Source organism: Apis cerana, linkage group LG6 (assembly GCF_029169275.1).
Source record: "Apis cerana isolate GH-2021 linkage group LG6, AcerK_1.0, whole genome shotgun sequence".
NCBI classification, from domain to species: domain Eukaryota; kingdom Metazoa; phylum Arthropoda; class Insecta; order Hymenoptera; family Apidae; genus Apis; species Apis cerana.
In genome coordinates, this window is record NC_083857.1 from 13408138 (window position 1) to 13420880 (window position 12743).

At 41.2% G+C, this 12743-nt stretch overlaps 1 protein-coding gene across 2 annotated transcripts in view; it reads right to left on the minus strand.

Annotated features, from left to right (window-relative positions):
• LOC107994142 (ELKS/Rab6-interacting/CAST family member 1-like) overlaps window positions 1-12743 on the minus strand; it is a 234992-nt gene that overhangs the window by 131565 nt on the left and 90684 nt on the right. For both annotated transcript variants that reach the window (XM_062076529.1, XM_062076530.1), the window contains exon 4: window positions 4359-5162. In XM_062076529.1, coding sequence (XP_061932513.1) covers window positions 4359-5162 — 804 coding nt within the window. The remainder of the gene's footprint in view (window positions 1-4358; window positions 5163-12743) is intronic.

A 12743-nucleotide genomic window follows, 5' to 3' on the forward strand; every position in this document is an offset into this window, starting at 1 on the left:
AATTAAAGTGGAGAAAGGAGAGGAGAAGAGGAGAACGCGAAAGTAAGAGGAGAGCGCTACCGTCGCCAATCTTCCTCGATCGAATGCGACGATCCAGGATTAAGCTGTGAAAAAAAAAAAGTCCAATATCAGTCAATATCAGCTTTGAAGTTCCAAAGTTTCATTTTTCTTTTTTACGTAACCGAAGGTAAGAGGATTTATATTTACATAAGGATAAAAATGTATTAAAATACTTAAAGCAATCTTTCCGTGATAAATCATTCGTCTCGTTTTGACTCGCTTACACTACTTAAATTTTAAAATTCGGCCAGGAAAAATTTTGGAAACTCGAAGAATAGCGTAACAGTTATCGCGAATAAGATGTATCGAAGAAGTATTAAATTCGCTGTGGGCGCGGTTATACGCGGATTAAATAGCTGTGCGCACACATTGTCAGCAATCCCCTCGCATATCGCGTTTCACGGGGGTAAAAAACGCGACGCGCTTATGCAAATTCCTCACTCGGGCCCCGTGGACGCGGTAAAAAGCGCCGATCGTCGCGCGCATCTTCGTCCCTTAACTTTCGACGTCCGAGATAGATAGCGGAGACGTTGCGCATCGCGTATCGAATAACTTTTTTGCCGGCCGCCTCGTTAATTTCATCGGCTAATGCGTACACACTCGGTATCTTCGGCATCGACGCGGAAGAATTTCGGAGTGGACGTGGAATTTCGTCCTTTTTCTTTTCCCCAACTTCACGTGGGACGCGCCGAAACTTCGGCGAAAGGCTTGCCTCGAGATGCGCGGGAGATAAGGCGAAGGCAGGGTTTTAATTGGGGGGAGGCCTTGTTGGATAACAAGGAGGTTCGATGGAAGATGTTGAAATTTGGAGCATCCTGGATGGGCGAGGAAGGAAGTTTGAACGACTTTTTACCCGAGACCAGATATCTGAAGAGTTGTTACGAAGAATGTTGATTGAGGTAATTAGTCGTGGAAGGAGAAGTGTCGATTTTGTAGAAAAGTTTTTAAAAAAGGAAAAAAGGAAAAATGTAGCACGATTCAATTATGAGAATTTTATTAATCCTCTCCTTTTTCTTATTTCGGCGAATTGAATTCCGCGCCATTCTGATGATTAAATTTTTGTGGTTTTTTTTATAATTTAATATGGCTATTGATGTTGTTGCTCGACTGTATTCACCAAAGTATCTTTATTACTACCTCTTATTAAATGTGTTCTTCAAGCAGCTGCAATATTTTTTCATCGAACCAAATTGCTAAATATTTTTCAAACGTATAATATTTATTTATAAATTTCTCGAAAAGATTATATTTGCAGGCCATTATATACGTTTCCTTTATTCTTACGAAGTTTATATATTTCGTAAAAAAAATTTATTAATTTATCGGTGAGATCCAGCCTTTAAATGTACGTATCGTCCTGGATACGTTGAGAATCCGCGAGCCAAAGTCGTGTCGCAATCACGCGTCCATTTCGCGCGTCAGTATTCGGCCTGACTGCGAATTTCTACCGTCCAATTAGCAGAAGCTCGGTGACACCGTGGCGGACGCTGAACGAGAGGGAAGCGGATGGACGGGCAGTGACAAAGGTAACGGGGCATCCGGTGTGATAGCCGCGACGTCGTTCGGCATCTTCACTCCGCGCACGTTCCGCGTTTTCTTTCGCCCGAGCTGCCGAACCTCCAATTAAAGTCACCAGCTGAGCTGCCAGCTCGGGTGCCACCGCGTTCGTGCGCTTCGATTCTCAGATTCGAGAGAAGAGATAACGATGCGCTGATCGAAAGCCCACCTCTCGACGAGAGTTTCCGTGGAGGTGACAGATCTCGAACGAGTCTTTAACTTGTTTACCATCATACGCGATATTCGTTCAATTTGTTGTTGTGCAACGTTACGTGTAATTTTGTTACCACCTGTAATCGTTAACGGTGCACGCGATAACGTAAATTGACCAACGCGAAATGATAAGAATCTGAAAAAGTAGGAATACGAAAGAAAAATATCCGATCGAAATTTCCTACTTCTCTTTTTTAATAATTATATACGGAGTTACTTTACGTAAAAATCAATAAAATACCGAAGTTATTCAAGTTGAATCGAATTAGAGCTAGTACGGAGAATTAAGTAGCAATAATTAAAACGAAGTTTCTGCATTAAAAAACGAGATGAAACCAATCCTGCAGTTGGTATCTCCATCGAAACACGAGCATCATCCCCGTTCCGAGGATCGAGCCAACCGAGCGGCGACCATCCACGTGGACGTCCGAGTCAACGGTCGTTAAATTTAATGGGCCCGCTCGTTAATTCCATATACCGACGGTTTCGCGTACGCAATAACAAATTACGCAAACGACCCGGTTCGCTTGCTTCGTTCGTCTCTCCTCTCTCGCGGACGTTCGCGAGCATTTTCATAATATCGTTTCCCCGGGCCGAGGGAACGAGCGTCGTCAATTAAGCGCACGATGCTTGAAACTCGACCGACCGGCCGAAATTCGTCCCGACCGAGGATTAATTTCGAGGTTCGCGATAACGTTGGTATTACCGATTCTGGTACATGGACGCATGCGCGGGCGCATGTGCGCACACGTACCACACGCTTGTCGCATCTCTTTAGAGATACATCGAGCGACGTGCATAAAATATTCGAGAGATAATAATTAAGAGGACCGGTCTTCCGGTCAATTTGTGACTAAATCGTCGCATACAATTTAATAAACGTTATAAAGATGTTATCTGCGGGCTTGAGGATGACGTCGTTAGATCACTATCGAACGTGATTTTTTTCGAAAAATTTTCTTCAACTCTCATTATTCGATTCGATACAAGTGATGAAATTACAAAAAAATAAGGGAATAATTTCTTCTAATTCTAAGGGAGATATTATGCGTATTACGAAAGTTAAGTTACGTTGCTGGATTGTTTCCTACGATCGATGTTCGAGCAACAATTTCTCTTAAATCGAAGTCGACTCCTTTTACCTAGAAACCTCATCGAGAAACCTCTGTCGCAACGTTGTCACATCTTCGACAATTACTTAACCCTTGCTCTCCCGAGCGGGATTCTTAGATCGACAACGGCGGAACGGCCAATGTCAAAGGTCGTCGAATAATTGTCTGTCACGACGCGTCCGAAACACGGTGGTTTCGTCACCGTTCACGATTCCACGGGCTTTCGATCCCCGTTCCACCGCTCGGCCTCCGTGTATCGTACGTCGGATCGCGAGTTGCTCTACGATTTAAGGAGCGACGAGTCGTGATCGTTCGCAGCGGTGCAAAAATACGAGCGGCTCTCTCGTTCCGTCGTTTCGCTTTTAACGACCGACCCAATAGCGTCCTTTTTATCGAAAGCGCACGATTGTCTCTTCTGTTTAGCTCTTGGGACTGGCACGTCGATATAAATACAAAATAAGCTTCGTGTAATTCATCATATCTCAGAAATGGAATCGGGCAGATGCTAAATATAAATATAACGAAATTCGAAAAGAAACCGACTTTAATTTAATTTTGCTTCATATCGAATCTTTACATTTTCTATTGTTATATATATTCGTACATTCTAACGTACAACAAAAATATAATTTTCCAAATATAATTCGGAATCTCATTCGAATCCATTTGCAACGACGATCGAAATTACGTCGAATCGTCCCCGAAATCGTCCAGGAAAATTGCCGAAATTCGATCCTCGTGGATGTATCACCGCGAGGATCGATCCTCTTTTTCCCAACGAGCGTTTCCCGCTGCTCGAGCCTCGTTACAAGGTTCGACCGGCCGTAATCAATTTTACGCATTGATTAATACGAAGTAAATGAATACCTGGGAATCGTTGCGGGGCTTTCGATGGCGCGAGCTCGCCAAGTCAAGAGAGAGAGATGATTTATCCGGCGTGGGTCGAGGGGTGGCCGCTCGTCTCGCGTAATTATCATACGACAGCCGATTAAAATTGCGGCCGTGCTCGCGTTCAACATCAATTTCAAGCTAATTACATGCATTTTCGTGTCTAGGAGCGGACCAAGCGGCCGCAAGGGAAAAAATCGGTCGCTACGTGCTCGTGTACCACCAGCCAGGCGAGACTCTCCTAGAGAGAGTGCCTTGCCGGATCGATCGGTGTTTCGCAACCTCTTGATGGACGAACACCGATCTCGAACCTGGCTTCGCCCGATCGATCCTCATAATAATAGCTCTCGAGAAACTCGTATCGTTCTCTCGTTAATTTTCCATTTTCTACTATGCATAATTTAATTACCGCAATAAGGTATCGAGCGATAACAGTCCAAATACAAATAGCGCTCGATTTGGCGCTTGCGATACGAGTAACATCGTATATATATATATATAAGTTAAAGAGAAATGAATTTCACTCACTGAAACGCGGCGAAAGCGAGATGGCCGTCCCCGTAAGACACATCCTTGATCCGTTTCCCGGTTTTCAGCTCGTAGCCTCGCAGCTTCTTGCGGAAACTGTGCTTCGCCCGTATCCAAGGCACGCTCGACGTTAACCTTGGAAAATTTGATCTCTGATACTTGTTGCCCCGAACCTTCTCCTCGCTCCTCCCCCCCATACCCACGCAATCCTTGTTCTTATTCTCGAACTCGCTCCTATTCCCACCTACGCCCCCCGAATCTTCCTTCCTCGAGCTCCCCACGTTGCTGCTGCTGCCCGCGATCTTCACCTCGCTTTTCGAGTTGCCCAGATTTTCCCCCTCGTTGAACTCCTCCCGCTCCGTCGCCTCTTCCTCCACGGAGAACGAGGTGTTCGAGGGGAAACACTTGCTCTTCTCCATCACGAAATCGATGGCGGTCGAGAATATGTCGGACGCCGACTCGGACGATTTGGAGAGGTCCAGGCAGGGGACCGAGACACGCCCGTTCGCCGCCGACTCGCGGTCCTCTCGCGGTCCTCTCGCCACGTTTCCGCCCCGCCCCGTCGAATTAACGTCCTCGAAGTCGCACTCGCTCTTGCACGAGGCCTCGTTGTAGCTCCTCACCTTCTCGCTGGTCGAGTCGAGGGTCGAGCCCCTCGACGAGTTTCGAAGGGTCAGCTCGTGAAGATTCGTGGCCGCGTCCTCCAACTCGGCTACGCGTTTCTCGAGCAACGCGATTCGACGGTCCCGCGCTTGCAATAGGTAGAGGGCTTTCTGGGCACGCTGCTCCTCGTCCAACGCGTTTCTGAAATAATTCAACGTAATAATTTTCTTGCTAATCCCAACGATCCAATCGTTGATCGTTCGATTGACAGTATTCGAGCATTTGTCGTAGAAAAATTGATGGAGAGAGAGAGAGAGAGAGAGGAGGGGGGGATAAAAATGTGGGGGTGGGTCGGGGATTAAGGCGCGGAGCGGGAGCTTTTTACGGGAGCAGCGTCAATTAATATCCTACGGGGCCATTATTAACGTCCGTGGAAAGCGTCGGCGAAGGTGGTGCGGCCGGCGAGTTCCCGCCGACGACTTAAAGCGCTTAAGGAAACCGAAATAAATTACGGCACGGAGAGAGGTGCATATTTAATTCGAGCAATTAATGCCGTCTTGTAAAACACGCCGCTGGGGTGGCTGTTGCCTGTGTAGCCCTCCCTCTTCCCTGGCAGTAATGAGCCCGATAAATCAACCGGCTCTGCACTCGAAACTTGCCGGATAAACTTTCGGCGCTCCTGCAGTTTCTTCTTCTCCCGCGCCACCAAAATCGCGAACGTCGAGTCGAGTGGACAAATAGGTGAATTTAATAAATCGGACTCCTCTTGAAACTAATTATTAGTTTCGATACGCGGAGATACGATGATCTAGTGGCGATCGTCCTATTTTTCTCGCATCACGTCGGACAATTTCGTTCCATTTTTCGAACCGTGGAATAATATGTGTCTTGTAAATGCCTGCTAATATTAGTTCGCACAAATAAATTGCATTTTTCGAATTGTATACAATAATAATTTCAATGCGCAGAGACATCTAGAGATAATCATCCTGAATTATTTTTCTTGTGTACCAATTGTACTCTATTTTTCAAATTGTACTATAATAAGTATCTTTTTGTATCACAGAATAGTGCTACAATAACATATGCCTCCTATATTCTGATATTAATTTCAATACGCAGAGACATCTAACGATAATTATCCTGAATTATTTTTCTTGTGTCGTACTACAATAAATTGTACACCATTTTTCAAATTGTATCATAAAAATCTTATATCTAATCTAATATCAATATCTTCTAGTGATAATCATCCTGAATTACGTTTATTTTTCTTGTATCACGCCAACAAATTTCACACCATTTTTCGAATTATTTGAATAATGCCGCAATAACATATGTCCCCTATACTCTGATATTAAGTTTCGATACGCAGAGACATCTAGCGATAATTATCCTGAATTATTTTTCTTGTACCAATAAATTGTATATCATTTTTCGAATTGTAATAATTTCAATATGCGGAGACATCTAGCGATAATCATCCTGAATTATTTTTCTTGTGTACCAATTGTACTCTATTTTTTATAATTGTACCATAATAAGTATCTTCTAGTGATAATTATCCTGAATTATTTTTCTTCTATCACAGAATAGTGCCACAATAACATATACTCTGATATTAAGTTTCGGTACGCAGAGACATCTGGCGACAATCATCCTGAATTATTTTTCTTGCACAATAAAACAATAAATACTCCATTTTTCGAATTGTAATAATTTCAATGTGCGGAGGCATCTACAGAAAAGATCGCTTGGCAGATATTTTCGAGATTAATAAAATAACGATAAAAAATTAAAATTAAACTTTGTACAACCGTTGAATCCAGCAACGAGCGAGAAATCGAGGAATTAATAATATCGGATCCCCTAATCGGCTATTTAATGCAGGACTTTCTATGAGATCTAATTAAGAGTTGGTTGTCGTGGTAATCGCGCGCCACAAATCACCGCGTCGCCCCCGCACTGGCTGAAAGACGTGCCGTATCGGCGCGAATCCTTCCCCCTCCCCCTCCATAATCCCTGCCCGCCCCTAAGGATCTCCACGCGGCGATTAATTAGGCATAAAAATCTGGTCGTTTGCGGGAAAAAAAATGCCGCAGATTGCTCCACTTAATCCCGGCCGCCTTCTGCGCCCAGGGATGACGCCTACTGACGTTCCTCCTCCTCCTCCTCCTCTTCCTCTGGAAATTCATTAAAGCGATATCCCATTTATTTCGAACGATCCCTCCCCTCGAGAAATTCCTCTTTTTTCTCTCTCCATCGTTCAATTGAAACTTATTCTTCTCTTAAAACATCGTAAACTCAAACTTTTGTTCCGACATTTGAAATTTGAAAGGTTTAAAGCTTCAGTTAAAAAGAAAATAGGAAACGGATTTAATTTTCCAAGTTTTTATTTTCAAAATTCGAAATCGCACGATTCGATCTGGGAATCTCGCGTGGAAACGAACTGGTCGGATTAGTTTCTTTGAATAGAAACTTCGAATAAAAAAAAATACCAGATAATAGATAAAATTGAAACAATATTTCAAGATCTATAAAATCATCGTATTCGAATTTTTCGCAGAATTTCGCAAACGTTTTATTCGACCGTACAAATAAACTTAATACTAAACTAAACCCTTTACGAAATTCAGTGTATTCAAATTCGTTGTTTTAGCGTGAAAGATGAAACTGGAGCGCGAATCGACGGGGGAGAAGGGACAGGGACAAAAGGAAGCCGTTTCCGTAGATACGAGCTCGTAATACGGCTTATTAAAATTACAGAGGAGGTGGGGAAGGATGGTCCAGGATCCCGACCGCATCCTATCTAGGGACGGACCGCGACAGGAGGGCCAGGACAGCTAGTGGCCAGGGGATGGTAAGTCTGAGAGCAAGTCCATTGCCGCTTTGCACTGGCGACTCGACCACCGTCGGGGATTCCCTCGTCCTCGTCGAGGGGAGGCCACCTCGTTGGCGTGGATTAATGCTATCGCCTCCTTTGGACACTGCGTGAACGGTGCAAGTTGTAACAGCCACGTCTATGATTTACCCCACGAATTTCTGAACGTTGTCGAGGGACGTGCTTCTGATCAAGTTTAATCGTGATGCGAATCGTGTTGTCGAGTGAGAAATTCCACAGGAATTTCTATTGATTTAATCGGGAAGATTAATAATTTAATTCGTTTAATTTAATTTTGATCTGAGAATTAGTTCTTACAACGCCTTTTTTATCGTTCTAAGGGAATGATAGAACGAGAGAGGTTTTCTTATTATCCCTCAGCTTCCACGCGTCCCTTGACACTCGCAACAGTTATTAGCAAAGTCGAGAGGTTCTCTCTGACCTCTAACTGCGACATTGGGATGCGAATTTAATCGCTGAAATTCCGACAGGTTTGCGAAATTGCAGGGAGGGTAGGGTTTTAGGGGTTGGTTTAGATAGTTGGCGGTTTTGGAATATTGAACGGAGTGATAGTAGGCGGTTTCGGCCGTGGAAATTTGATAAAGACGGGGGAAAGGCGTGGAGGAGGCTCGTGGAGGGTGACGAGGGAATTAATTGTGGAATACGAATTGGAAAAAAATATTTATTGGAGGATGCTCCTCGTAAATTTTCTCGTTTCACGGGAAACGCGAACGAGCGCGTACTGTGTTTGGTCTTTTTTTTGCTCGTCGGATAAAGAGAGCGACTCTCTAATAAAACCGGTTCGCCGATTTTTTCCCCGCTAGTTAATTCGTTTCCTGGTTACGGTTCATAAAATGCCACCGCAGACGTAAAACGATTCCCTTTTTCTTCGCCTTTTTTCCTCCCCCCTCCCTCGAGTGAGAACTCGATTTAAATAATCTCGGACGGATACGGATTTATAAACTTGGTTCGCATAATTCTGCTCCATCCGTCGTAGAAAATTCAACTATTCTAACTTTGGGTCATATCGGTTTGTGATTATTCAAATGTTTAAGCGACACGGTCGAAGTTGAGACATAGTCGAGTCGAGTTGACTGCTGTCAAGATGCTATCTTATTATTAAAATATATGCCAAACTAATAATCGATAGGAGAAAAATGTTTCGAGTGAAAGTGTAGTTGTGTAGCTTCAGGGGACAAGTAATTTGGTTAGTTTTTAAGGGGCATAGAGGACATATTAATTTTGAAGAATAATATAGAATTGTAGAGAGCTACGAGAATTATTCTCTTCTTATTCTTTGTCATTTCACGATTTTTAATATTTCTGATATTCTGTTATATCCACAAAATTATATCCAATTCATCATTGATAAAATAATTTATTTTATACTTTTAATTTTAATATTCTACTTTTAAATATATTTCATTTCTATTTTATTTATCTCTATACTTTTATTATTTCAATGCTCATCTTCATTCTATTTATTTTATATTTTTGTAATTTTAATATTCTATCACAAAATTTTATCTCCATTCTATTTATTCTATACCTCTATATTCTATCACTAATTTTCTATTCTATAATTTTATAATTTTATATTCTATCATCTTATTTACTCTATAATTTCAATATTCCATCACAGAATATATTCCATCTCCATCCTATTTATTCTATACTTTTATAATTCCAATATTCTACAAAATGTATTTCATCTTTATTCTATTTATCTCTATATTTTATTCCAATATTCATCTTCATTCTATTTACTTTACATATCTGTAATTCCAATATTCTATTATTGAATGTTTCATCTTCATCCTATTTATCTTTATACTTCTGTAATTCCAATATTCTACTTCTAAATATATTTCATTTTTATTTTATTTATCTCTATACTTTTATTATTCCAATGCTCATCTTCATTCTATTTATTTTATACTTCTGTAATTCCAATATTCTATCACAAAATATATTTCATTTCTATTTTATTTATCTCTATACTTTTATTATTCCAATGCTCATCTTCATTCTATTTACTTTATACTTTTCAATATTCTAGCACAAAATATGATCCATTTATTCTATATTCTATCACTAATTTTCTATTCTATAATTTTATAATTTTATATTCTATCATTCTATCTTATTTACTCTATAATTTCAATATTCCATCACAGAATATATTCTATCTCCATTTTATTTATTCTATACTTTTATAATTCCAATATTCATCTTCATTCTATTTACTTTATATTTCTGTAATTCCAATATTCTACTTCTAAATATTTCATTTCTATTTTATTTATCTCTATACTTTTATTATTCCAATGCTCATCTTCATTCTATTTACTTTATACTTTTGTAATTTCAATATTCTATTACAAAATATGATCCATTCTATTTATTCTATACCTCTATATTCTATCACTAATTTTCTATTCTATAATTTTATAATTTTATATTCTACCATTCTATCTTATTTACTCAGAATATATTCCATCTCCATCGATTCGATATTAAAAATGGCGGATCTCGATGGCGGAGATCGCCTGCCGAGAAGGCGGAACCGCGACAACCGGAAGAAAAATCCGCTTGCACGCGCACCTCTTCCTTATTGGCGGCGATATTAATTACGATAATTGCCTTCCCGATGATAAATGATTCGTTCGTGAATCCATCTATCGGATTCTGGCGACAACGATCTTCGTAATTAAAGCCAACGAATACCATCGACCACGAGAGGACCTCTTCGCCCGCCTTCCTCTCCATTTTAACACGTCCTTGGTCTCGATTATCGATCTGCCCAACAGCCGTCGTTATTTATCGACGACCCTCGTATAACTCGCCCCTGCGAATAATACGGCCCTGCCCCCGATTTACGATTGTGTCATTGCTTGTGCGAGTGCACGATCGCCGATAAAGGCGGCTTAATTGTCGTAAATTTGAAAGCGAGCGAGTTCATTCGAAGAGGATATTAATCGCTCTCTGGTAGGTTCCGGCGAATTTTATGATGGATCTGCAGGTGGCGCGATCTTATCGTAGTTTTGGAATGCGTATGTCGAAGAATGTTGCACGTGTAAATGTTGTTCAATTTTCATTAAAATTAAGAATAAAAAAAAAGAAGGATCGAAATCGAAGAAGAAATTTACTCGACAAAATATTGCTTTATCGATTAATCGAAAAAATAGAAAGTGTATACGTGAATGCAAATGGATAGATTTATTAATCCAATGAAATAATCGTTTGTAAAAGCTTTGGGAAAGCGAATATACATCTTCGAGAAAATAAATTTAATCGCATTATACGCTAAATTAAAAGAATGAAAAGTACGAATGTAAATTAATCCATTAAATGAGTATCGTTTGGAAAAGCTTGTATCGAAACAATTAAGAAAAAAAAAAAAAGAAAAGAAAGAATGGAAAGTGAATATATATCCCCAAGAGAAGAAATTTATATTCGATAAACTGTTGCATTATATTAGGAAACTAGTTGAAAGAATAAGAAAGCGTGTGCTCAAGAATGCAAATTAATAGAATGATTAATCCGTGAAAAATAAATAATCGTTTGAAAAATCGAAACAATTTCTTCCGACTATCCTCGAATCGAAGATCCATAAACGATGATTTCTCGATAGGCGAGCCGTCCTTTCTCGGTCGAAAATAAAAGCGTGTCGAAAAGCAGCGGCCCGTACCATTAGTCGTCGAGCGTGAACCGGTGCCGATCCAAAGAGAGAGAAAGAAAAAGAGATAGATAGCCAGAGAGAGAGAGAGAGAGAGAGAAGCATCCGGTGAGTCGGCTAATCTGCCGATTCACACGAGGCAAGGACGTGGAACGGCCTCTTGAAAGGTGGCCCGAGACGGCGACGCGGACCCATCCTTCTTGCCACCGCATTTACAATCGTTAGCGAGCCTCCTCGGGGATCGTTTAGCGTAATTACGCCTCTTGTCACGCCACGGCCGACGACCGATGCCCGGCCAGAAGAGCTTATTTTTCGATACGCCGACCCATCGAGCGCCATCTATTTGATGGACGCGTCCGGGGCTCCCTCGAGTCGAATCACGGACGGCCAATAAAAATTTTCGAGATGATCGAGACATCTCGAAGGGAATTTTAATCGGTTTCAATAATTTTTCTGTTAATTCGTCGGATCTTTCGTTCTCGTTTTCACAGGTTCACAGCTCGTAGATGGACAACAGAACAATCGAATATCTTTGGTCCATCCCGTACCACCACGCTATAACACACCGGACATAATCGTCGGTCGATTCGTTGACCAGTGGACAAAAGTGGTCGATGTTTCTCGCCGATCCCCTCGGTCTTGGTTTTACCAGCCTTTACCTTTTTGCCACTGGCTTTTAAAGCCCGCTTCCCGCGCGATTTCTTCTCGTGGACGGGTTATTATGCGGCTGATAATAGCGGTTGCCAAGTTAAATACGATGGAGACGCCTTTTGTGAGAAACTGGCCATAAGATTCTTTCGAATGGGTGATATTATGCGATATTAAAAAAGTGGAAGGAACGTGATCGGGTTCAGCCTTTTTCCTATAAATGTTCTTCTTCATGCCTCCTATGATTGCCCCAACAATGCACAAAACAGCGTATCTTGCTTGAACCTTCTGTATTCCTCTTTATTTCGAGTCGTGACCTACACGAATCGGCCAGTTAATGATTTACCGTGTCCATTTATATGAGAATACGAGGCTGAAAATGAATCAAAAATTAGAAGATCTCTAAAAAAAAAAAAAAAAAATTGATCCATCCAATAGCGATCTCACGATTGAAACTCAACGTCAGCCGTTAAAACAACGAGACAATAAATCTTCCATCTATTAACCACAGAGAAGCATCATCGATTATCGTTTTTTTCATCGTTACATTTCATCGGGACAGAAGCTATCGAAA